The 26,477-nt window shown below is 42.1% G+C and overlaps 1 protein-coding gene across 2 annotated transcripts in view; it reads right to left on the bottom strand.

Moving 5' to 3' along the window:
- Positions 1-15,938, bottom strand: part of WDR36 (WD repeat domain 36) — a 32,277-nt gene extending 16,339 nt beyond the window's left edge. For both annotated transcript variants that reach the window (XM_038170778.2, XM_038170779.2), the window contains exons 1-12: positions 15,725-15,938; positions 15,070-15,097; positions 12,194-12,294; positions 11,728-11,845; positions 10,679-10,811; positions 9,029-9,083; positions 8,053-8,185; positions 6,284-6,459; positions 5,596-5,716; positions 3,216-3,281; positions 2,172-2,255; positions 534-688 (exon numbers count right to left, since the gene is read on the bottom strand). In XM_038170778.2, the coding sequence (XP_038026706.2) occupies positions 534-688; positions 2,172-2,255; positions 3,216-3,281; positions 5,596-5,716; positions 6,284-6,459; positions 8,053-8,185; positions 9,029-9,083; positions 10,679-10,811; positions 11,728-11,845; positions 12,194-12,294; positions 15,070-15,097; positions 15,725-15,892 (1,338 nt within the window). In that variant the 5' untranslated portion in view covers positions 15,893-15,938. The remainder of the gene's footprint in view (positions 1-533; positions 689-2,171; positions 2,256-3,215; positions 3,282-5,595; positions 5,717-6,283; positions 6,460-8,052; positions 8,186-9,028; positions 9,084-10,678; positions 10,812-11,727; positions 11,846-12,193; positions 12,295-15,069; positions 15,098-15,724) is intronic.
- Between the last annotated feature and the right edge of the window lie 10,539 nt (positions 15,939-26,477).

Genomic DNA, 26,477 nt, shown 5'->3' with positions numbered 1-26,477 from the left:
CACATAGCACACGAGCTACACGTGCCACAGAAACTACTTGTACTGAAAACTGGTAAACCCTCAGTAAACATTTATTTCTTTTATTGACTGCTTGGCTCTCATGGTGGCCAGCTCAAGTTGCAAAGCATTTTGAAGAGACTATCCTGTCTGCAATTTGAAAATACATTTTTCTATATTGCCAGGAAAAAAAAAGCATCTTCAGCAATTTGTATTCACAGCACAAGTATATAAAAAGGCATACAGTCAAATTTAAGTCATTATGAGAAAACCTTGGTAAATATAAACCATTTAACCATCTGAGTTTGAAAAATTGAATCTTCAGCTAAATGGTATGCTTAAAGAAAAAAATGCATATGCAGCATTTCTCTTAATCACATTACTAAACAGTTAGCAGAACACACTGAGCGATCAGAAAGAACTCTGCAAAGCAACAAAAACACCTCTAGATAATGTTTTTTCATTATAAATATTGCTTCTGTACAAAATCAAGACAGCATATACCATAATCCTGATGCTATTATAAATAAACTTACTGTTGCATATATATCAACAGGCTTGTTTTTGCTAAATTCTTCTGGCCTCAGTTTATGAATTCCCATAGAAGTTTTCTGATAGTTCCAGGTTGTACAGGTTATATACCCTTGATGACAGGCAACAATACCATCCCAGTCACTTTGATGTGCCACTTCTGCAATGCAACATACACGTTCGTTTCAGAAAAAAACATTCAATCAAATAAGCTTTTTCTGATATCGTAAGAAATAGTATTTTAAAATATCTTTAGGCAAAACTGTTTACATTTAGTGTTCTTACTGGACAGATAAAGGGCTATCATTTAGAAAAAAAATGCCTGGCAAACTGTTGTGCATGTGCTATTAAAACTAAAATGCTAACAAAACCACACACATTTTTCTGGTTTGTCACATTTCACATCTTTAAATATTTGAGCCTATGTGGTTTGAAAAGCATATTTAAACATAAATAGTTTGGTTAAATTGTTCAAGCTGTACCTATTTCCAGATGAGTATCCTAATCTTTTCTTAATCTGCTGAAGCAGTTAAAAGCCACTCGTTTATCCACTTAGAGCAGGGTTTAAAAGCTACATCTGCATCACATAGTGAAAGTTTTTTCTGTTTGTGGAAAAACTTTTCTTCAAAAACTTACTTGTTATGGTAACAAAGTTCTGATAATATGACCAATCATATGGACTTCTAAATAACAAGTAAATTTGCATTTTTTTCTGGAATTAATATGTGAAAAAAAACTTTTTAGATCTTGAAATAGAGTAATTCTATAACTTTAAAGAATAAAGTAACCAGGAACAAGCCAATTCACCCTAGCTATGGAAGACAATATAGCAACAAAGAAGCAACACTAAGCAAAATGTACTTTAATCAATGTTTTCTTGTACCCCCAAACATACCTAAGGTACTCTAATATCTTAAATTTATCAAGCAGAACATCTAACATACATTAAAAAAATGCACACACACATATACATCTTTCTGCAACAAGTACGTACGATTGAATTGTGCAAAATATAACAACTATATTTAGTAAGAGGGCTACACAAAGTTGTAAATTCAAACCACTCAAAACACAAAACACTGAACCATGGTTGAAACACAGAAGAATAGCTGCACTTACGATAAAAACCTGAAATCTAAAGAGGAGGAGCTTCATTTGAAGAAGTCAATTTTGATAAAGCAAAGATAACTGCAATTCTGCTTCAAAAAGTTAGGTTCACTGAATCACAACTGAACTAAATAACTGAAATTTTACTTTGAAAACTAACAGAGAAACTGGCAGACCAAAAAATCAGCTGCTACAACTAAGCATTCCTTAGCTGACAGAGATCTTCCTGCTGGTTCTCCAGCCTCAAGTACCACAAATGCCAGAAGATACTAGCTCCCCTATTGGAGGTTTTCAAGCCAACAGCTGTTTGAACCTGAAGATGTTTGAAATGAAATGCTCTTTTTTGAATTAAGAATGGAATTGAGCAGGTAAAATGTCATTTTAAACTGTTATTCTATTGCTCATGATGGGCCATAATCTCAGCAATTTCTTCTCAAAACAGCACCATCTTTCAATACACTTGTGTCTTTAAAAGGGTTAAAAGGTATGATGAAGATGTGACAAGTTCTATCACATATCACACAAGTACTACTTACCTGAAGCAAAGGCTGTAATCGGTGGAAGTGCCATTGTATCATGCTGAAGACCCTTCTTTTTTGATTTCTTTTTGTTAATTGAACCTTAAAATAAAAAAGCAAGTAAGTGTCTCAACCTCATGATCTGATCTTATTGGTTTAAAATAGATTATTTACTACATGTAAAGTTCCTATAAAACTTTGAAAATTTTGACTTATATTTATATAGCAGTAGAGTCTGAAAAGCTAAGAAGATTAGCAGAGTTCCTGTCAAAATCCATGTGATGCTGAGCTAATTGTTACCCTAATATATTCACAGATATACTACTCAACTCATTTGTTCCGGGATGTTGTGTTGACTTCCTCAGGCAGAGATCCATCATCACAAAAAAAGGTGTGGTCATACAGACATGACTATATAAAGCAATATACAACACTCAGCAATTTCAATATCCAAAGACTCAGGAATTTTAAATTTATGCCCGAAGGACATAACCATCCAATTAATCTATGTCTGTCTATTTAAATATGTATACAACTATATACAGAAATTTAAAAATAAGAATTATCTCAGTCTCTCTGAGCCTCACTCTACAGGAACAATGAAAATATCCCTTAAGCATGGCAGTGTGTAGATTTTTTTTTAAATGACACTTTACAATATATCAGAGAAACTGAAGCCAAGAAATCTGAAAGAACTGTATTAATTTAGCGTATTAAATAGAAAAAGAAAATGAATGCGGGGAAAAGGAGTTAAAATGACACACGATAAATGTCACTTAAGTTATATATTTTTAATACAAAAATCATGCCCAATGTTTCCCACAGTGAAATAATACTCCTTGTAGGCCACATGAATTAGTTTTCCAAGTATTCAACCAGCCAAACACTTCTGAGAGTTTAATTTATACATCAGGAGGACTGAGTTTGAAGAGCAGATGAGGTGAACATTTTTTATATAACAATTAAAGTGGAAACAAGACTTACCTAATGCTGTCACATGTGTTTACATAAATACATTTGCAGTTTTTTCATCAATATTGGTACTTTCACTGAAATACTTACCACGTCCTAAACTTTTATTGAATCTTTCGTGCACTGTTGAAAAAGACTGCAACGTTCCATCTTGACCTGACAAAACATTAGCAGAAATCACTCAAGGGTGAAAACGAACCAACTTTCTATTTACTCATAAGCTATCTGAACAAGAAAAGCAGAAGATAAACTCTCAGAAATCTCAGAACACCATAATAATTTAATAAAAATTTTGATCTAAGAAAAAATACGGGTAAATTATAACTACTAGAACTAATGGAACACAGTTTTTCTATGGCCTATATTCCAATTCCTACTACTTTATACACACAGAAAATGACAGGTTTTGTTTTTTTTTTTTAATTATCTTCTCCACATTCAATTACTGTGTCCCCTACTTTCTCCACCACAATATCTAGCTGTTTCCAGCTTTCTGTCATTACTACCATATATACACTATGTTCTTCAAGTAACTTCACAGTACCTCCTTAACTTTCCCATAACTACACACTACTCTCACCAATTACAATATTATTTTCTTATTCTCTCTCTACCCAACACATGCCATGGCTGGCTAAGAACTACACCTAAGTTAACCAAACACAAATGGTACAGGCTGAGTTCTCCATCCCTCCTGCAGACCAGGACACTAATGGGGCTTCCCTACTCCATCTAGTATCCATTGTTCACAGTGTTTAGAGGGATTTAATTTAGAAGAGGGACAGAAGACTCAATTTTGAAACATTCAGATCCAAAAACTTTGTGGGGATGGCACGGACAAGACAGAATTAAGAATTAACAGAAAACATAACTGTACAACACACATAAAATCAAAGGCACTATATTTAAAGGTCAGAGGAATCACAGAACATGGTTATTAGGAAAACAAGTATGGAAACAGAAAATTATTCAAAGTGAACTTAAACAACCTGAAAGACACTGAACACAAAACTCAAGCACCTTGACTTGTGTATTGTAGAAAGAGAAACAAAAAGCCTCTACAAGGCAGACAAATTCAGAAGCAATACACTGCAAAGAAAAAAGATTCTTCTGCATGGGAGCCAGGACAAACGTACTGTGAACTGGGAACAACATCAAGCAGGATGAAGCCATGGACGTTAGTGAATTTTTATCGTGTATTTGTAGGGAAGCCTGTCTAGAGAAAACAGTAGCACTTGAAAGGCACTGCAATCTCATTTTTGTTGCATGAAGTTTTATCACTGTTTCAGAAAGGAATGAAGAGAGTCAGTCCCTTTACACTGCAGAAAAATCAGATCTCAAAGCTTGAGACCTCAGACCTTGCCTCTGTGTTCATTCCATATTTTTCAGTATAGTTAACAAAACAGTGAAATAAAATAACAAACATGAGGATTTGTTAAGCAATGCAATTGTTACAGTGGCTAATCCGGACTGAGCTGAGCTACAGTCAGGTAACTAGCTACTCAAGTCCAAGTTACGTAGTTGGACAACCAGCAAGAAATTTTAGCACAGAATGGTTGAGGTTGGAAGGAACCTCCAGAAGCCACCTTCTCCACCCACCCTGCTCAAGCAGGGCCACCTAGAGCAGGCTGCCTAAGACCACATATAGATGTCTTTTAAAGATCCCCAAGGGAGACCCCACAGCATTTCTGGGCAACCTGCTCCAGTGCTCGGTCACCCACACAGTAAAGAAGTGCTTCCTCATGTTTGGATGGAAGCTCCTTTGCGCCGATTTGCATCCCCTTCTCCTTTCTTGGCTAAACAGTTCCAGTTGTGCCAGCCTGTCCTCACAGAAGAGGTGCTCCTGTCCCTGAATCATCTTCGTGGCTCTATGTTGGACTTTTCCAGGATGTTAATGTCATGTATACAGCGGGGGCCAAAGCTGGTATACCAGTGTATTGCTGGGCCATATTAATGCAACATTCATCAAAATGTAATGTTTTCAAGTGTTGCTCATATAGACAATTAAATTATTTCAGAGCGATTGAAGATTAACTGAAGTGTCTCTTATTCCATTTTTGAAGTGCTCTGGGCCACAAAACATTCTGAACTAGGCCATTAAGGAAATTAAGGACTATTAATTGATTCTAAATATGTTAGTTTCTAAGGAAGGGTAGTCACAAACTTTTTACATTAATATCTTGGTACCAAGTGACCTTGGGAAGATATAATCTAGATACAACTAAACTGTAACAAATTACAAAGAAGTCATGATCCACAGTGCTTGCTCAAACTTGGGAAAAGTGGATTGTCTCCTGTAAATTATAAAATGCATTGTTTCCTATTTTTGTTCTCTGTTAAGAATTGCATGTTTCATAACTATGTTTTATCCATAGTATCTGTTAGTTTTTTATTTTACGGATGTAAACTTGGGATGTTTTCCTTATAACAACAGGAAGTCATACTGAAGAATAAGAATGAGAATTCATACCTGCACTGAGAATTTGCTCTCCATTTTGTCCATGGTATCTGATTTTTGTTGGTGGTGCACTATGTCCCATTCGACTTCTCAACACACGACCTGTGCCACCAGGTCCATCAAAAATCCATACCTGCCTCCCCAAGAAAAGCAGAAAAATGAAGGTGTTGAACATTGCTGTGCCAACAACCAGAATTCTTGACAGGGGAACAGGGTAAAGTGGAAGCTGGTAGAGCAAACTTCACATACTGGCTTTCACATTTGACACTAAAACTCCGGAGTTTTACAACGCAGCAGCAAATTGCTCTCCACTGTTCATTATGCCCCTCCACCAGATCAAAGAATGCAAAACACCAGGGACATTTATCAACTGCAACAGTTCACAACACAGAATATTACACAAAAACTGAAATAGATCATGACTTAAGTTAGTAACTGGTTTGGGATGCATGGATCCAAAGCTTTACTCCTCAAGGTTACCCATGAAGCAATAATGGAAGCTACATCATGGCAGCAAAACCGTAAGTTGCTCCACTAACAGACTGGCTGAGAGCCAGCAATTTCAGTAATTTTAGTTTCATTGTATTTGTTTCATTTGTAAACTGCTACTTTAAGCTAGAGTACACATTTACACTTCAAAGGATTGTAGGAGAAAAAAACAAAAACACTACAGCAAAGAGCAGCAGCTATTATAACTTACCCTTATAGCATTATCGGCACCATTAGTAATAAGAAGTGGCTCTCCAGGGACAAACGACATACCAGCTATCGCTGTGGAATGGGCATTTCGCATTTGACTAATAAGTTTTTTCTCTTCTAAATCCCACAAAGCAATGTGTCCAACAGGGCTACCAGCTGCCATTACCGGGTGTCCATCTGCTCAAACAAAATTTAAGAGATTTGCTTCTTGACTTTCAGTTCATCAGTTCCTAACAAACTTTGTACATCTTAAAACTGATGCCAAAAAAAAAAAAAAGATCAAAACCAAAGGACAAAAAATCATTATCAAGATATGGTGTTCTATCTGAAATATCCTAATATTTCAAACTTGAAACTAGACAAAGGTGACTTATAATTTGATGATTATAAGTTCAGCAACCAAGGCTGGAAAGCCCACAAGACCTTGCCCTGAAACATTTTTTAAGACATTACTTTCTATCTCAGGTTCTTCCCCAAACTTGTAAGCCTTCACACTTCAGGATGTGAAAGCCACTCTATTATCACTCTAGAAGTTGACAGTGTGTGTGCATATTTTATATTTATAAATCCTGGGGTTATTTTGCTCAACAACTTGCAAAAATAAATTCTGTAAATTGATGACATCTTTATTTAATCCCTCTAAGTAATAATTAAAATTCCTATTTCAAGGAATTTCTAATTTTTGTTCTACTTCATGTGTCCTGTCTATTATTAAGGAAACAAACATATCACACTAACTTCTAAAAACATATGGCAAATACTCTAGTAAGTATGTTTAACCCTCACCGTGTCAAGATAAAAATCTGCTGTATCCTGCATAACTGGAAACTAATCTTTTGAGTCTAATAAAATAAAGTAAAATTTAAATGAAGAACATTTCATTTAAATGAAGAACGCAAACACTGCAATAAGTATATGAATTCAAAAGAACCAGGTTATATTTACATTACATTTCCTAACCATAAAGACAGGAAGAGAGACAGATTAGAGAGAGATTGGAGAGAGTGTGAAGCTGCATGTTCAAGCAGGCAAGTTAAGTTACTTAACTCTAACATTTTGAGTTAAATGGCTGAAACAAAAACACTCTCTGCACTTCAATCAAGTCTCTCCAGGAGCATCTCTCATCAGCAGGTTTTGCATCAATGCACATGCTGTTAAGGTTTGCATGCTTCTCTATTCATATGACTGACTAGATTCAGCATCACAGCCTGTAGGCAAGATCAGTGCTACAGTAACTACCTGGAGTATTTAGTATGTGTTCACTGGACACACACACACACACAAAAAGTTAACATAGTTTTCCCCTGAAACAGCCATTTCGCTGTTGCCCAAGTGTTAACATTCTAACTTGTCTTCCTCCGGAGGACACTAGACAATACATTTGACAATAAATTTGGATACGAACTTAGGGTACTGATTACTCTGCAGTAACTCCGATAATTATGAAAATAATTAATAATAATTAAAATAATTAAAATAATAATAATTATGAGAGGCATTAGCTCTTGGCACATAAATAACAGGCTTATTTTTCTTTAAAGAAAAGTATTGTATGCCTGTGCATACCTCCTGTGCACTGAGTTAGTACATGGGAAAGTGCTATGAAATAAGCCTAATCTCCCTTACTCTTTGATAGCTTTTCTAGATTACCCACAGCCTTTGAAAACTGAAACTCTCATCCCAAACTTCGGTTCACAAATGCTTTTTTAAAACATTTTCCCAACTTCCATTTAGTTTTAGTTATTTTATATGTATTTTCAAAAGACGTACCTGTACGAAAAGATATTGCTGTGATGGGGCCCCAGTCTTGTTGAAATTTCATAAGAGTTTCATCAAACTTAATATTATGTACAATGATATGACCAGATACAAGACCAACTGCAACGACATCCACAGCTGGGGCCTGTAGGAAATATTGAAAGACAACTGGAAGTGAAAAAAGCTGGCCGCTACCTTATTAATACCAGTACATACAAAACACTGCATCTAAGAACAAACAGTGCAGAAACAAAGGCATTTCATGATATCCTCTATCTACACTTCCATAACTGAAATTGAGCACATGGTAAATCTAAAACTAAAAAGAGCTGCAAGATTTTGCACCACCTCTTCACAGGATAGAACAATTCAATTTCCATAAGTTAGAACTCCTTGGAAAAACACTAAGTTTTCTGTATTTCTGGTAGACCATTATGCACCCTGTCACATGCATGTATTTAAAAGTTTTACCCAGATGACGAAAGATCATTTTCAAAGCTGTTACTTTATGTGGTTTACTTTAACCACTACCACTAAGTTTTAATTATTTTTTATATCTAGAAAACAAACAAACAAACTACAAAATCTTCTATTGACTCAGCAAAACCCACATTTTATTAACCTCTGAGGTAAAAAAAATAAAAATTAAACAGCAAGAAACTGCCAGCGTCACAAAAGTCACACAATACACCTACAATTTGCAAACAATTACTTTCTATTAATTAGTTATGTAATTAATTGAATAAAGACTACAGAATAATGAGCACAAAATGGCTAAGATGCTAAACACAGAGGAACTGGGACTAGAGGAAGGCTATGTAATTAGCCTTCAAGTCTACCTCTCTTCATCTAGTATGTTCAAGAGGATTTTTAGTTTGACTTGAGTGGATACAAGTCATTTTTATTTCTGCAATTTTAAACGACAGTGTTTTGTTTGCTATACTTCACCAGTTGTATAAGAAAATAAGATTAAAAAAAACATACTAACTTGTGCAAGAGTTGTGACCCCGAAGCCCCATCCTGGAAATGAATACAAGAGTTTGCTGGAAAACAAAAGATAAATCAATTATAACTTTTCAGGATTTTCCACATCAAAATGGGTGTTTTACATGCATTTACACAAAAAAAAAAAAGACATGTCCTTACACACCTTTTAAGAGAAAAAAATACTGATAAATAAGGTTCAGAATAAAACTTACAGTACATTTTTATTTGAAAATAGCGTCACGCTTTAATACTTCAAAGGTGACACAATCACATAATGCAATAAAGAAGACAACCTATTCCACGTCTGTGCTCCCTATGTGTTTCTGCTTTAAATACGCCTCTTCAGAATTCCTAACATCAACATAGGAAGCCAGTCTTCATCCAGAGTAACTCCCTTACACGAAGACACTTCCTCGTACTACAAGTACATCCTTCTTGTTTCTTTCAAGAACATAGATGGCCAAAACATCAAGCCAGATTAGTCATGCAGTACTTTTTGAGGGTGAAATTATAAACACATAATTGAAAAATTATTGTATCACCAGAGATATTGGTTATCATTCTTAAAAGATGGCTAGCAGCCTTCTACTTCCATCCCTAACTTTCTTCTCTTGACAGAGATTATCAGTTTTTCTCCTCGGTTCAACAATTTAGTTTTTATCTAATTGTGCCAACGCCTATCCACAAAATATTTTTTTGTTTTAGGGAACAAACAACAGAAAATAGAAATTACTTAACTTAGCCATGTTGTCAAAAGAGCAGTAACATGTCTATAAATTCTCATACAGTTAAGGAAGAAATTAAGAGATCTAAAAAAGAGGTTTAACATCTAGGATATATTGCATCCTAGATGCTGTGATGTGCATTACAGGTACAAAAGTAGTACGAGTGCAGACATTTGCTTTTCTGTATTTTTTAGGTTATTTCTACTTCCTGATTTATATAGCATATACTGCATTTCCAAAACATTTGAACATGAAGCAAAAAGTTAGCTGTACTTTCACTGTAAGTATATGGTACTTACGAGAATAAAACACTGAACTATGCAATCTAACACTTATTTGCAGTATGTACATTAATACATGGCAACAGTGAACCTCCCTCTGATTTTAATGGGTTAGAAAGCAGTTTATCATGGTAAGCATGAAATACTGTCATTATGGACAGTGCTCTACTGGGATACACTCAGAGACAACTACATGTCTACACACCTCTTTCTTAAGTCTAAGTATCAAACGCTAATTACCTCTACACCACCTGCCAGCAGTTCCTTGGACCAGCACCAACCAGAAAAATTACACTTGGAAGAGTTGATGCAGGAGGCCTGAACATGCTTTTACTATAATTTTAATTATTTTCATGGGAAAGCTATGTGATTCCAAGAAACTAAAAAAAAAAGTAACTTGGTGAAAAGAATTCTCGAACAATCCCTGACATTCTGCAGAGACAGTAAACAACATGTAATTTGAACAACATCAGCATGCAGGGAACAGCAACATTCTTTATTGCTGGAGGCAGACCAAGCAATAACTTATGCCAAAGTACTCAGTAAAATATTCCATGTTCAAATGCTGCCATAGTTAAAAATATTAGTTGACGTATACGAAACTACTTAGAGCATGAAGTATACCTAAGATAATAAGAATCTTACTTGGATCTTATATTCCACAGCTGCAAGCCCCCTTGCTCACTCCCAAGGAGAATTTTATTCAAATAGGTGCTTGGATGCAAAATTGCAGAAACTGCAAAAGTAGCTTTATCAAAAACCACTTGAAGATACTCCTCTGCAGAAAAAAGAAAAAAAAAAAAAAGGCAAGAAACAATGTTAGCATGGCTACACCTGAAAATCGGCAGGCTTGTTATCCCTTGGCAAATGTAAAAGGGACAAGAACATTTATTCTGCACTAATCCTACAATTGGTGTTTCTTCCATTAAAGGATTAGCTAATCTGTAACAGGACAGGCTAACCTTGTTTACTTTATAACATCTGTCTGCTTGAAGGTATGTTTTTTCTCCCCTATGAACCTACCTAGCACAACAATGCTGGCAGAGCTGTAGCGATTTGTATCTTTCTGAAGGATTCAGGCTCCTGCCTGAGCAAAACACCTCATTTGATTAGCATACCTTTAGTTTGTTATAGCAACTTCAAATCACTAAAGACTGTCTACAGACACTTGGAGAGCTAGTAAGCAGGGAATGACATTGGCCAACATCAGTCTGAGAATACTTTCTAAAGAAAAAAAAACACTCAAGGCCACTGAAACAGGATTCCATAAGGCACTGTTCACTGGCACAAGATGCTGCTGACACAATCACAAGATTATTAATTAAAACTTACTCTTACACAGACTGATAAACATCAAGGAATTATAGGATTTAGGAGATGCTGACAGAGTTGCTGTATCACAGTCTTTACCCCCAAAGAATGGAACATTAATATGTGATTTATCTGCAAGATTTCTTTACACCTACACAAAACATTACAGAGTATCTGCACGTGGTGCAGAATCAGTTCATGACAAATTATTGCTGAATGATGACCTCAAGTTACTGTTTCGGTAAAACCATTATATAAGGATTTTTTTTTTCAAAGAATAAAAAACTTCCTAACACGTGTGCTTAAAATACTTCTTACAAATGACTGAGTGTTTAACAGTGCTATTCCACAGAACAGTAGCAATAACAAAAAGTGTCTCTCACCTTCTGACTGTATGTCCCAAACAATAAGAACATTAGCAACATCCACAGAGATGACATGATCACCAAAAGGCTGCAGAAGGTGTATTCTTGCCTTGTGACCTTTATAGGTATGAACTACCTGTAATTTCAAAGTAGAAAAGTTTTCAATACAAACCGTTTGGGTAGCATAGCATGTTAACGTAATACTTTATTTAGTTTAATCATCTATACACGAATTAACAACAAATTGATTTTTAAGTACTTATTTAACTATTACAATTAACGCATAAAAAATGGGTCAGACATCACCAAAGCTGTTCTTATACCCTCCTGTTTTATGCTGCCCCTTCTATAGTAAAACAGCTTTTCTAGAATTGAAGGTAATTAACAGCTACGGAAGTACAAGCCTGTAGAGAACCAACTATCTGGAAGACAAACACTACACAAATGTTTTGTAGTACTAATTAATAAGTAAACTGATAAAAACCTCTTTGTTCCTGGCAACAGCATGAAAAACATCACCGTATGAAGCAAATATCAACATTCGGTCCGCTGCCAAACAAGTGATGTCTTGAAGCAAAGCATTGCCTGTTAATCAAACAGAAAAGTTAAACAGATTTCATATCCATAACAAAAGATAAAGTCTGACAACGTGTCTGTTTAGCATGGTGACATACCAATAAAACCATTCTCTTGTATGCATTTCTGTAAGAACACATTAATTTCAGATGAATGCAAGTACCACGGTGTATATCACGGTTGGTAACAAGATAAGTGCTACACTGATAAATCACGATGTGGTTCTTTGAAAAGACAGCAATTCATTAATTACTGCATTATCACTGCAAGTAAAGGCACATGTTAGCTTCTTCTAAGTTTACAAAATAACACTTCTACAGATTGTCAGAGCCCACAGCCTACTGGACTGTAAACAGATAATAAACCAAAAGCTCAGAGATAGCAATGCCTATTAGTTTTAGTCTTCTGCAAACTTGCTGGTTTACAGAAGCCAGTGACCCACTCCTGCATCTGGTTATTCTAATCACAGCTGAAGAGACAGACAATTTACTGCTTTAAGAATGTATCTCGCTTCCCACCTACTGACTGGTTCTGAAAGAGTATTGAGGATTGTGATCAACTACTTTACAAGCTCAAAGAAAAAAAAAAAAAAAAAGCTTAAGCTCCAAACACCACTGAGAGGAAGCTGTTGTGGTTCTACTTGCTAGAAGCCTGAAAAAAATATTCTACAGAAAAATATTCTCAAGTCTGTTGAAACAGAGAAACACGGATCACAAATTGCAGCACTTCCCAAATCTAAAGAGAAACTCCAGATTAAAAATCAGTCACCAGAGGAGTTTGCCTGTGATGCAGGGGAATTATGTGATCATGTAGCATCCCTTCTGCCAATGTTGCTGTGTACTATAAATTATTATCACACACAAGGAATCTTGAACTTAGCTGTACTGCTACAAAACTTTAACGGGAAGTATTAAGAAAAGAAACAAGGTTGGTTGCATTCTGTAAAAGGTTTCATTTGTTTGAACAACGCTAGACAACTTCCCACAATACCTCTGAAGTGACTTAGGAATGTCATCAGGTTACAGAAATCTGGTACTCCACGTAGGCTGTGAGCCAGGCTGCTTAGACCAAGACTGTTTTAGACAAACCCTCTTGAAAAAGTTCAGAGCACCAACCACAAAACGTCAATAAACCAACACCAGCACACAGAGATGCACATCATTTATTTTCTCAATCACAATTCTGTATCTTAATATACCTGGATTTGTATTTTAATATCACAGTCTCAGAAAAAGCTTAAATGACTATGTCTATTAGAAGGCACAGCCCACCGAAAAAGATTTCACAGGCTATGCAATTGAAAAACAGAAGTTACACTTATTTGCTTATAGCTGCAAGTGTTCACTGCTTCTAAATCTAGTCGCAGCTTTGTGACGGGCAGTTCTCCAAATTATGGGGTCAACTATTACTGAACAATATTTGGCTTATGAAATCTGTGTGAGAACTTTGTGGTCTATAGCATTTGTGTCACTGAATCATCTAACTGTTGGCTGGATGGGATCTTTGGAAGCCATCTAGTTCACCCTCCTGCTCAGCTCTTCCCAACGCTGGACTATCACCACTCGGGTTAACTGCAACAATGACCAGTTGAGGGTTGAAAACTTCTGTGGAAGGGAATCTCTCGATATTGATGCTGTACTACAGTTTTCATTTAGTCACAGACATTTTTCCTAACCTCCAGTCTGACCTTTTGAAGCAATCTGTGCCTATTGCCCCTTGTTACGCTGTCTAATACTACCCACCACAAATCCAACCGATGCGTTTGTAACTACCTTTCAGGTAATAGGGTAGTTCTTGGTCACCTTGCATTTTATCCCTCACCAGACATGGCAGATTTATTTACTTCAATGCCCCTTCTTGGGTCATGTTCCTCAGCATCCCTCCTGAAGGAAAAGGGAGAGCTGTAGGACGAAAACACACGAGCTGGGTGTTGCAGTCCAGGTGTGGTCTCACCAGAGCTAAGCACAGGGCAAGAGCAGCCTTCCCTGTGCTGCTGGCTGCCTTCCTAGCATAGCTCAGAACAGGGGTTGTTTTTACTGATGGTGACTCCATCTCTGGCCCACGTTCAGCCTGGCAGCAGCACCACCTGAGCTACTTTCCAGCAGGGTGCCATGCAGGCAGTCAGTTCCCGGCTTGTTGTGCTGTCCCAGGTGCAGAATCCTCTGCTTGCCCTTCACAAACACTGCAGGGTTTCTGTGGGCCCAGCCCAGGTATTTTGCAACACCTCCATGGACTGAACCTCAGGATGCTGATGAGGGCACTGAACAACACGGGGACATGCCACTGACAACAAGGGTGCTTTGTCACATTACTGGCACCAAACTGGATGTCAAGCCATTGATTCACACCCTTTGTCCCCAGCAGTCCAGACAATCTTTTAATGCCATGGGGACTTTTAGCACCATCTACAGCAGCTCTGGTCCTGCAATTATACATCTACCTTCTGTACGGAAGGACTTGGCTACCTCCTTTATGGTGGCCAAGGCCTACAGTGGTAGCCTTATGGCTACCTTCTAGTAGCCATAAAGACAACAAAAAGTGATCAAAAAGTGAACTTTGACCCCTGCTCGTTCCTTTAATGCCTATGGCTGCTTCTGGATGAACACGGTGACAAAAACAGGAGGCTCACCAGGTTAGAGAATTAAATCGCAGTCGTAACAGCAACCCTGTTTCTAAATTGAGATCCACTCTTCCAGGAACACCTTCAGCACCCATTTTCCCCTTTTGAGACCCGGGCGCAGCTATAGTTCAGGAAAGAAGAATGAACGATCCGTGCATACTTACTGACAGCAACGATCCCGAGCTTCTTCACCTGCAAAAAAAGACATTAAAATGGCATTTTTAGCGATGTCAAACTGAATCTGCAGCAAACAGAAATTCAACAGCCGAGGAGCCAGCCGAGCTGCAACTAGGAATTGGCATGCCTCGCGTGAAAGAAAACCATATTTACTCTATCTTAAAGCAGCATCTACACGGGGACCCGCAGACAGCAGATCAGAAGGGAGGGGACAATGTGTGCTGAGAGACACCACTCTGGGAGGCTTTTACCTTAATGCACGTGAAGCTAAGCACATGTTTGGATAACCTGCAAGGCCTGGGGAGGCTGGTGCTCACCTCACTTCTGGTTTTACATCATTTCCACCACAACCACCTGATGTTATTAATTTGCCTCAGCTCATGACGGACAAAAGCTACCACTGGGAAGCTGCCATAAAGCCTGATTTACCGAAAATGCTTTTAAAGTGGCAAGAAGAGGCTTTATAGTGACAAAAAACGAGGTTTTACAGTGACAAAAAGCAGAGAGGGGGCCCGCAGAGCCACGGGCAGGCCCCTGCAGGTGCGGAGCCCGGCGGGGCGACGCCTCAGCGGGCGGCCCGGCCCGGCCCGGCCCGGCCTCCCCCCCCCGGTCCCGCCGCCGCCCCCCCGGCGCCGCACTCACGTTGTAGGTGTGCACGCTGCGCCCCACGGCCGTGGCCACGTAGAACTCGCGGTGCCGGCCGTGGTAGCGCAGGACGTGCGGGACGTGTCCCGAGTAGCGGCCGAGGGCGCGGAAGCCGGCGAAGAGCCCCCCGCCGCCGCCCCCGCCGCCCCCGCCGCCCGCCGCCATCTGCCGCACGCGCCCGCCGCTGGCCGCCAGGAAGCGTCCCCAAGCTTCCGGCCGGGCACGCGGGGCGCCGGGCCGTGCCACGCGCAAAGCGCTCCCCGGCGCGCCGCGGCTGCGGGAGATGAGTTCCGCCCCTAAACCCCCCCCCCCCCCCGACTCAGAGACACACACCGGGGCCGCGGGGCGGGTGGTGGGAAAAAGGCGTTTAATTCTGATAAAAAAAAAAAAAAAAGGCGTGGTGAGGAGGGTGGGTCGGTGTGCGCCTGTGTGTGTGTGCGTGTGTCTCTCGTTAATAAATTAAAAAAGATGAAAGAGGGGAAGGGAGGGGAGAGGGGAGGGGAGGGTCGGTGCGGGGGGTGCATAGCAATAAATAGTAGGTCGGGAGGGAGAGGAAAACGAAAAAATAAAAATAAGAAAACGTAAAAAAGGACACACGTACATTAAAATAAAAAATAAAAATACACATACTTTGAAAAAAAAAAAAAGTTAAAAAAATTAAACTTTTTTTTTTTTTTTTTTTTTTTTTTTAAGTGGCGCTGCCTACGCCAGGTTCATGTAGCTCCTCCACACGGCCAGCAGCTCCCGCACCTTGCCCTCGTCGCACAGCCCTCCTCCGGCCACGGCTTCCCGGGGCGCCGCCGTTCCTCGCCGCCACCCCTGCAGCACAGCACAGCACAGCCCGGCTCAGCACAGCCCGGCTCGGCTCAGCCCGGCTCGGTTCAGCCCATCCCGGGCCCCCAGCACCCACCTGAGGCGGGCGGTACCCGCGGCAGTTGCGCTGCACCACCCGCAGCGTGCTGGGCCACAGCCCCCGGCCGCCGCAGCCCCGCGCCCCGTCGAGGACGCACTGCAGCAGGCGGCCCTCCCGCTGCGCCCGCAGCCGCTCCTGCGGGCACACGGCTCTCAGCGGCCGCTCCGGGCACCGGGCACCAGGTACCGGGCACCGGGCACCGGGCAGCGGGCACCGAGCCCCGGCGAGGCGGCAGCGAGCAGCCGTCGAGCCGTCGAGCCGCCCGCCCTGCCCCGCCGGCGCCTCCCCGCGCAGCGCCCTCGTGTCTCCCCCCTGCTCCCCGTCCCCGCCCTCTCCTCCCTCTTTCGGCCCCCCGTTCTCCCCTTCTCCACTCTTTCTTCTTCCCCTTTTCTCGCCCTCTTATTCTCCCCCGTTCCTTCTCCCCCATTCCTTCTGCCCCCTTCCTGCCCCCCTTACTCTCCCCTCTTTCTTCCCCTCACTTTCTTCCCCCCCGTTTTCTCCCTCCCCTTTCCTTCCTCCTCTTTCCCCCTACCCTTTTTCTTCCCCCCTTCATTCTCCCTCCTTTCTTCTCCCCCCTTCCTTCTTCCTTTTTCCTCTCTCTCTTTCCCCTTCCCCATTTTCCCATTCCTTTCATCCCATTCCTTTCATCCCTTCCCTTTCTTCCCTTCCAATTCTTCCCCTCCCTTTCTTCCCCTCCCTTTTTCTCCCCCTTTCTCCCCCCCCCCTTGATGCCCTTTTCCCCATCCTCTCTCTCCCCCATTCCCTCTCCCCCCCACCCTCCCCCCATTATTTTTTTTTGGTGTGCTTTCGCCTTTTTTTTTTTTTTTTTCACGGAAAGGGAATGCCACCTAGCCGTCGGGGGGGCTGCGTTCACCCTGGCGAACCTCGGACTGCTCCGGCCTCTCGGGAGTGTCCTCGCAGGTGTGAAAATCGAGCTGTAGCCCCTGGAGGGAGACAACAAAACGGGGGGTGCCCCTTAACGCCGCCGCCCCTCGACGGCGGGAGCCCGCACCCCGGGGCCGCCGTGGGAGCGGAGCGGGGCGGCGGGGGCAGGCGGTGCCGCCGGGCTCGGTGCCGGGCTCGGTGCCGGGCTCGGTGCCGGGATCCCGCTCTCCTCCCGCATTGCCGCAGCCTGGTCTCCTTGCTAAGCGCTGTCTGTGCGCGCAAACGATCCGCGAGGCTTTTCTAAACCGCTGATCACCTTTGCGACCGTGAAACCGTCTTCGCCGTCGGCGCGGTAATGCACAAGCGGCTTTTCAGTCCTAGGGGTCTGCAAGGCGCCGGGAAGGGTCAGGTAGCGCTCTGGCAGCAGCCGCCCGGGCTCCTGCTCTCCGTCCCTGCCAGTCCCAGCTTCAGCGCACACTTTTAGGGAGGTCGCCGGAGGAGGAGGAGAGTAGGAGATAATTTCCCCGTCCTGTTCACATGCACCGGCTTACTAAACTAGCCAACTCCCGGCTTGCTAATCGGGATTTTCAGAAAGTAGCTGCCGGCGGTCAAGGATAAAATCGTGGAGGCAGTGCCGTCCCAAGTTTCCCTCCGATGGCACCAGAGAAACCACCAACCTCGTTTAAGCCCATGTGCCCATCCAAAACGTTTAGGAGATCCTCTCGTATCTCGTCGTGGTTACAGAGGCTGAAATTGTAGGCGGACTCCCGCGATAAGTCGGCGATCTGAAGAAAGATGATGAAGCCACAAAAGACTGCGTAAGAAAAAGCCAGAGGTTAATTCTCCTGCACCGCTACGTGACCCGACAGGGCACGGAGGACAGATCTGAAGAGAGGGATGCCGGTGCCTCAGGAGCACTAGAAAAACTGGTTGGTTACCCTTGTGATTATCCATGGTGTCTTTACACGTTGTTTTTCTCCTGCTGGGCTTCAGATCGTTGCTGGCTTCATATATGTACCTGTACGCCTACGGAAATGATGGTTTCCAATTCCATAACCGGGGCTCATTGGGACGTCTCATGCACCTCTTTCCAGAACCCTAAATAATAAATATTCAGACTCGAAGCTGTGTCACCGATCCGAAAAGAAACACGGGATAATAAATAACAACCGACCGCAGCATCTAAATCCTAACCCAAACAAACCAAAGCGAAAAAAACAAAACAAAACAAAACAAAAAAAAAAACCACTCCACAGCAGCCGGTCCCGCCCGAAACGAGTGGGGACAACGCCGCCAGCAGCAGCGAGGAGCCCACCTCCAGGGCTGGCTGTCGCGATATTGTCGCTCAAGCGACACACGACGCGGGGGGACCGCCCGGGGCAGGCGCTCAGCCCGCCGCGATGTGCTCCCGGCGGCACGTTTCAGCGCATCGCTTCGCGATGCTGGCGAGCGCTCGTTTCCCCGTCTCGCCTAGAGCTTTTCCCCGTCTTGCCTGGCCCTGTTCCTCCTCTGTCCTAGCCCTTTTCCCAATTTCTCCCTTCCCAGCCGCCTCCCCCGAGGAGACCTTTCTCCCTCGCAGGCTGCGGGATGCGCGCCCCCGGGTGCACCCGGCGGGCTCGGGACCCGGGTCGGGGAGAGGGGCGGGCAGCCCGTGCAGGTGTTTTCTGCTTTTGGGGGGTGGGATTGGTCCTGGTCCTTCTTTCCGTCAGGGAAAGTGCCCCGGGATGCCCGCCGGCAGCACCGCGGCGGGAGCGGTGCCAGCCGAGGGCACCGCTGCGGAGCGTTTAGAGGCAGCCTTATCTCAGTTTCGGGTAAAGCCTTTTCTATTTTTTTTTTTTTTTTTTTTTTCTCGGGGAATGCCTCTCCGGAGTGACTCATCAGGGAAACCCAAGAGGACTGCCACCGCCGTGCGAGGGAGGGCATTTGTTTTGGCCCTCGGAGCCGGGAATGGGCCAAAAACAATTAATCCCCGTGTCGTGCCTGCACGCTCGAGTGCCCTCCCTCTCGTCTTCTTCCCGCCCCTCTCCCCGCAGCCCCGACGGCTGCTGCCTCCCTCCCTGCCCGGTCTGGGAGCGGGCAGGGGGTGCAGGGCTCTGGCCTGGCCGTGGGGGACCCGAGATGGCCGGATCAAAGCGTGGCTGTGTGCCACCGCTCGTAGAGGTGCGGGGATAAACCTAATCCCCGTGAAAGTCCATGTCTGCAAGTCACCATCCTAAAATCTGTTGTGCGCACCGGGGTGCAAATCAGGTGCGCTGAGGCTTGGCAGCGCTCAGGGGGCACCTGAGAGAGGGGCCACCATTTGGGAACGGTGCTGCCGAGACCCAAATGCAGGTGGCACATGCCAAGAGTTTTGCCTTTTCATGAAACCAGCCATGCCTAGTTCTTTGCCAGCTAGCACTGTGCACATCTGTTGGGATACCTGTGTTTCACGCTCTCCCAGAGCTGCCAAGCAAACCAACACGACCCCATTTCCCTAAAGGATGTCTTGTTCACCTATTCCAGAAGCCATTGGGCTTTTTATCAACTTGCAAACTCGTGTGCCTTCACCTTGCTGTAGGACTTCTTGTCTGACTCTGTTAATCAGCTTTAATAAACTTTAATAAGTTATCAGTTAATAAACTGATAACATTCAATTTCTCTAAATAGCTTTGTATTTCTCATTTTACAGCATCACAAATGAATGTGCAACCTAACGTAAAGGAATTCACTTTTAGGCATACTTTTTCTGTGGTACTCACAAAAGCCAGCAGAGTAACTGACAAAGAGCCTGCTCCTGCCATGAAGTCAGTGTAATGCTCATCTAAGGATGCAATTCAGGACCAAGAAAATCTTATTTGTTACTTTCCACTGTTTATTTCTCTTTTCTAAACAGATAAACACAATAAACCTGTTAATAAAGGTGCTTATTTGCCCTTACTAAACATGGTGCAGTAGTCTTGGGAATAGTTAAAGCTTACAGCTTGTTTCGGTTTTAATACAAGCAATACTGGGCTCAAATTGTCTTCCATCACTACTAATATGCACATGGTTTTATCTCCGGCATGTGTGTCTCTGCAGTTAAGAGCAGAGCAAAGCTGCAGCAGCCTCTGGCAACGTAATCAGATCAGCAAATGAGAAATGTATTTTTTAAAGGAACCAGAAATGGGTATGCCTGTAAAAGAGTGTTTGGCATTGAAAACATGCTTCTAAGTAAGTTCAAATGAAAGACTATTAAGAAACAAGGAATCCACTTATTTTTCTTTAATCATTTCTTTTTGTATTTGAAAAGGTCTGCAAGTAAATAACATGTCAGCAATTCATCTGGCCTCTAGTTTCCACTCAGCAATCATCCTGAGTGACCTCCCTCCCTTTTTCTTCATCTCCTCACCCTGCATCCCAGCCAGCTTCTGCCTCCCTGCCCAGGTCTTGGATCAGGCAGATGGGAGGAGAAGTAGCGAATGATATATATTTTTTTATTATTATCATATTAATTTCTGAAGAGGTCTGCATTGAGATACTGTGATAAGTGTCAGGAAGGCCAGGGAAGAAAAGTCACAACAATCTGTGCATATTTATAATTCAAGCACTCCAAAACTTCTAACTTTTACTTGCTCCAGACATAATAATTCTGAGGTCTCACTTCTGACAACAGCTTTTGACCTGGGCAGTTGGCCAAATCTGAGGGATTTGCAAGTGGCTTCCATTAAGAGAAATAATAAAAGACAAGAGTTCTTTTTTTTTTTTTTTTTTTTTTTTTTTTCTTCTTTTTTCTTATAGCACTTTCTTCCCTAATGCTTGTTGCCTGGCAGTCCTGTTCCGTCTTGAAGATACCACATTTGCAACCATGCTTGAGCAGCAGTAAAATGGGATTGAGAAATATCTGTTGCTACTTCGCTGCAGGTCAAGATGATATCTGTGCAGGCAGGACTGCTGCCAGCCCCCACTGGGAGAGGAATTTTGAAGCCAACGAGAAGTCACTGGCTTCAGTAGGCATTTCTGATCAATATTATTAATATTACTGGCATTATAATTCATCAGTCTGATTCGTATTTCCTGAGCCAGTTTTTGATTGTTACATCTTAGTACATGTAGCTGAAAGGCAAACCTTACACATTTTTTTGTACACATGAGCAATATGTTCCTGCCTAAAACACCTCTCTGCTGCAGAAATGCCAGTCATACCCAGGATCTTAACATAATTATACTTTGGGGGTGTAGGATTTGGGAAATTCTTAAATTATGAAATTATGTACTTGGTGAGGAGACATGGAGGGAAATGGTGATTACCCAAGTGAAGTCCGGGAGATGGGAAGGAAATGGGTTGGTGCTTGGTGCTTGAGAACATGCAGAGCATGTGCCACAGCCCAGGAGCCCATGGTAGGCTGCCCCGGGCCATGCAGGTGCATGCAGCCTGTCTGTATCCTGCCCACCCTTGGCAGGAGCTGTGTGAGATCCATCTGGCTGGGCAAACACTGGTTTCTGTTTTTGTGGGTCTGGATATGGTGGAAGAGTCCTAGGCTGGTGACTTTGCCATCACAGAGGGCACTGCACTCTGCTGTGATACTCCATGCTATCTGACTAGATGACAACATGCAGCCAGCTCACCAAAAATGCCCTCTCTGAGAGTCCCATACTCAGCAAAGCTGAAGGCGATATTAGAGGTACCTCTCAAGAGTTCAAAAGTCAGGCTGGGCAGGGCATTGGGCAACCTGATCTAGTGATGGCAGGGGTGTTGGATTAGATAGTCTTCAAAGATCCATTACAACTCAAACCATTATACAATCATCGTGTGTGCAGCATGGGGGCATGGGGGTAAACACACAATGGCCTCACTTCTAAGATTTGTTTTTGTTGATACAGTTTACTTTAGAATTTCTTTTCTGATGAAATTATTAATACTTTTATTATTATTATTATTATTTTTTAAGTATTACCATTTCCATAATTGAAATTCAAAATGTTGGCCACATTTGTTTCCACATTCCCACCTGACACCTGGATCCTGGTCTTCCTGTTCTTAGGTACACAAACCTTTCTGTTTGTCCCTATGCCTGTGTAGAAGCTTACCTTCTTGAGCACAAGTAGCATCTGAATGCTGGTGAAGCCCTCCACATGCTGCTCTGGAGATGCATGCATATCCCACTCACAAGTACCCAAGGCTGGCTGGTGGCTGGCAATGAACAAAACAGCTCTGAGATAACATCGCAGCACTTGTTGTCAGTTGGTATACCTCAGCTCTCCCCAGAGATCAAAAGACTTGTCAGCAAAACACAGGAGCATGTCTGCATTACTAAATAACAACAATAATAATCATAACAACAACAACAACAATAATAATAATAAATCTAAACCTTTTGATCTAATAGTCTGTGTTGATATGGATTTTGATAGCTGCTGACTAGAGTATCTGCACTGCAATGTGACTTAGGTCTGACACAAATATAGAGTAACTTTCTCCCAAGTCTCCTAATGTTGTTGGCTTCCATGCAGCACATGGAAAAGTCCAGGCTTCAACTTTCAAGTCCTGTCACATGATAGCTGGCACATCATCACTTTTAAGAACTCCATACAGTGCTCTTAACATTTTTCTCAGGGTAAAAGGTTTCTAAAATTACCTGTCTCTTAAGGAAAGTGAAAACCTTTCAGGAGGAGAAGCTTCAGCACCAGGAGTCAAACTGACTCAAAGCAAGTTATCTTGCTTTGGCAGGATCCAGATTTTTATCTGAGATTCCTTCTGTCTAGGCTGACTAATCATAGAAGTGGGGACCTGTCATTCTCTTTGCAGGACAGTCCGGTAGAAAGAGTCAGAAAGAAGGTAGAAGGAAAATACACATTCCCAAGTGTTGTCACACTGTTTTGCTGCCAGAAGAGGACAGCAAAGATTCAGTGCACTTGTGATTAATATTAGATCTCCTGAAGGATCACAGTCTGTGGGTTAAATATCTTTCTCCCTTCTGTCCTATTCCCTGCCACCCCCATTCTGTTGCCATCTCCATTTCATTTGTCCAGCAATCTCCCGTCTCTATATTTTCAGTGTCAGCTTCTTTTACCCTAACTTGTCCCAAGCATTTCCAAGTCCACATTTAAATGTTTATTTTCAAGTTACACCCTTCCTTCTTAACCACATGCTAACTCCTCCTCTGTTTTCTCCCAGCCCTCATCTTCTGAGATCCCATACGAAATTCTAAACAAATGTCTTAAGACATCAGTTGCATATAGTCAGGTTCACAAATGCTCAAGTATCAGAATTATAACAATGTAATAATTAATGAGTTTCTTAGCTCATTTAAATTAAAGTTGTTGAAATACTTTAGTCTTGCTTGTCCATACTTTATCAACATGTTTTATGATAATATGTTCATGAATTAATGATTGGTCATTACAACAGTGTTGTTATTTTATTACCCTTTTCCTTCAGTAGCACTCCAGTTTAACTCAGCCATTTTTCTTCCTCAAATTTATTATATTTATGTGGTAACTTACTTTCCCTGCTTTTCAAGATGTGGTATTAAAGGAGAAATAGAAAATACATACCCAAAAATGCTCCAGTCAAGTCTAGTGTGCACACAAAATCTCAACAAATAGAAGATACCACTTCAGACTGGTAACAAAATAAGTCCCAGCCACAGCAGGTATAGGATGAACCTGCCTTGCATTAGAAAATATACATGCTGTCTGTCATTACCACTGGATATGCCTGACTGTATGTGAAACATTTTTAAAATCACCAAAGCAGAGTTGGAAAACTCAACAGACCTTTCACTTTCAATCATTTTTTACTTCAAACTCTGGATATATAGCCACATTGGTCTAGGTTAGCTAAAAAATTTCCAACTAGCAATGACTAGTCAGGACGCATCAGTTCCAAGAGTCTGAAATATTTCACTAACATATTTGCAACTAACATATCTGCGGTTTTTCTCATTCAAGAATTATTTCAGTAGAAACACAGTCGGATTATTGATGTGATTTGTCAAGGAGGAAACCCTGAGGCCCTTATGTAGCACGTTGAATTAATAATTGTGAATTCTTGAGAAAGTCTGCCTCACTGCTGTTGAAAGAAGTGAAACTGAAAGGACATCCTTGCCATTGAGCAGATGCTTGATCCACAGCTTTTGGAGCAGGTCAAAATTCATCCAACTGGAAACACTGATTACTAAACAACTTTTTGTTTTTCATCCCAGCTGATCATCTTAAAACAGCAGCAGAAACAACAGCAAAATGGCAGTATTACGTTTCTACTCCTTTATTTGTTTTTCCATGCACTTTGTTGTTTACTTCAGCTTCATGCTGCGACTCTTTTCTAAAAGAATTTTGAACATTTCAGTTGCACGCTGTTTAACAGGAACATATTTCTGTTAAATATAACAGGACCAGGAAAAAAACTTGCTTCGTATTTGACATTGTCAGCGTAATTCAAGGAAACTGCAAAGAGAGAGATGTATTTGTAAGACTTTTTCTTAGAGGAATGAGCAAAGAATGTAGATTATTTAGGCCACAAGTTACTAAATGAGGAGATAAGCTCAAAGTTAAGCAATAATAATACTACTATATCACATTCACATTAGGGAACACCCTAATTTTTATCCTAGAAACAGCTTGCTACAAAACAGTTTCTTGCCATGCCTGACTGAAGCAGGGTGTTGACAAGCAGTGCCTTTGTGTTGATTTGTTAAAAATTTGGAGCTGGTCTCTCCAGTACTGGAACATTCAAAATGAAGTGTGATTTAGCTGTGGTACTTCTAGGACTGCAGAACTGATCAGAATTAACCTTCTTCATTACCATCTGAATAGTTTTCTACCCAGCTACAATATGCTTTACATATTATTGAAGAAACATGTCATTTAGTTAAATTTTCTCTCCTTCATCACTCTGAAAAGAGCAATGTGCTAGATATCTGCTCTGTAAGTAACAACGAATTGTATTTTGTCAGGAGAGATCACTAGGCAGAGTTAATAGATAGATGCAGAACAGCCTCAGGGAATGGAAATTCCCACTACCTAGGACAAGGAACGTGTCTACCTTTCACTGTACTTCTCATTTAAAGTTCTTCCACCCAGAAATGCAGCCCTCAGTGCTGCTGCTCAGCTCTTGCCTGCTCCAGGGACACTCGCTCCCTGCCCAGAAGCCTTCCTTGTAGCATCCCAATTAACATCACAGACTCCATGCACCTCATGGCCTTGGATGTGCACTTTGTACTGCCTCATGGTCTCTAGGCAGCCTGGGGAAGGCGCAGCCATGGCTGCACCTGGCAGGAGGTGGTTTGGGGAGGCCTGGCTGGCAGCGGCAAGGTGGGCCGCTGGCCTGTGCCCTAGGCAAGACAGCTACATGTATGTTCTCTGCCCAGCGCCACAGCCTGGTGTCCTACCCAGACCTGCAGGAGATTAAAAGCCAAGTGTTTGTCAAAATTTGGCTGCCCCATGCCAGTTTATAGAACGCAGGGACTGAGAAGGAGCTGAGCGTCAGCCCTGTCAGTGGGTGGGACCTGGCTCGTGGCATACGAAGCCCAGTGGGGGAAATAGTTCTTACAGCCTGTGTGCTTGTCCAAATCTATCTCTACTAATGCATCTTGATGAAAACCATTAGCAGATAGATCCTACTTACCCAGCCATCTCAAAGCTAAAGCTATTTGTGAGTTGGCAGCCTGTATCCCAAACACTTTCAAGGGCTCTTTGGAGAAGAGTGTAAAGCACTCTACGTGGACATATGCACATAGTCAGCCTTACATGTGATGAAAGGAACTGAGCCCATTATTCTTCTGGTCTGGTGAGACTGGATCCCCTTTGTGGTATGTTGCAAGAAATTGATCGAAACTGCTTTCCAACTCCAGCATGGATTTTCTAGTTGTGTAAATCATAGAATCATAGCACGGTTTGGGTTGAAGAGACCTTCAAGACAATCTGGTTTCAGCCTACCTGCTGAATATGTGGGGACACATATTACCAGACCAGGTTGCCTAAAATCCCATTTTG

This window comes from Anas platyrhynchos, chromosome Z (genome assembly GCF_047663525.1).
Source record: "Anas platyrhynchos isolate ZD024472 breed Pekin duck chromosome Z, IASCAAS_PekinDuck_T2T, whole genome shotgun sequence".
Lineage (NCBI taxonomy): Eukaryota > Metazoa > Chordata > Aves > Anseriformes > Anatidae > Anas > Anas platyrhynchos.
The sequence above is the reverse complement of the archived record's forward strand: the minus strand, read 5'-3'. Positions and strand labels throughout refer to the sequence as shown.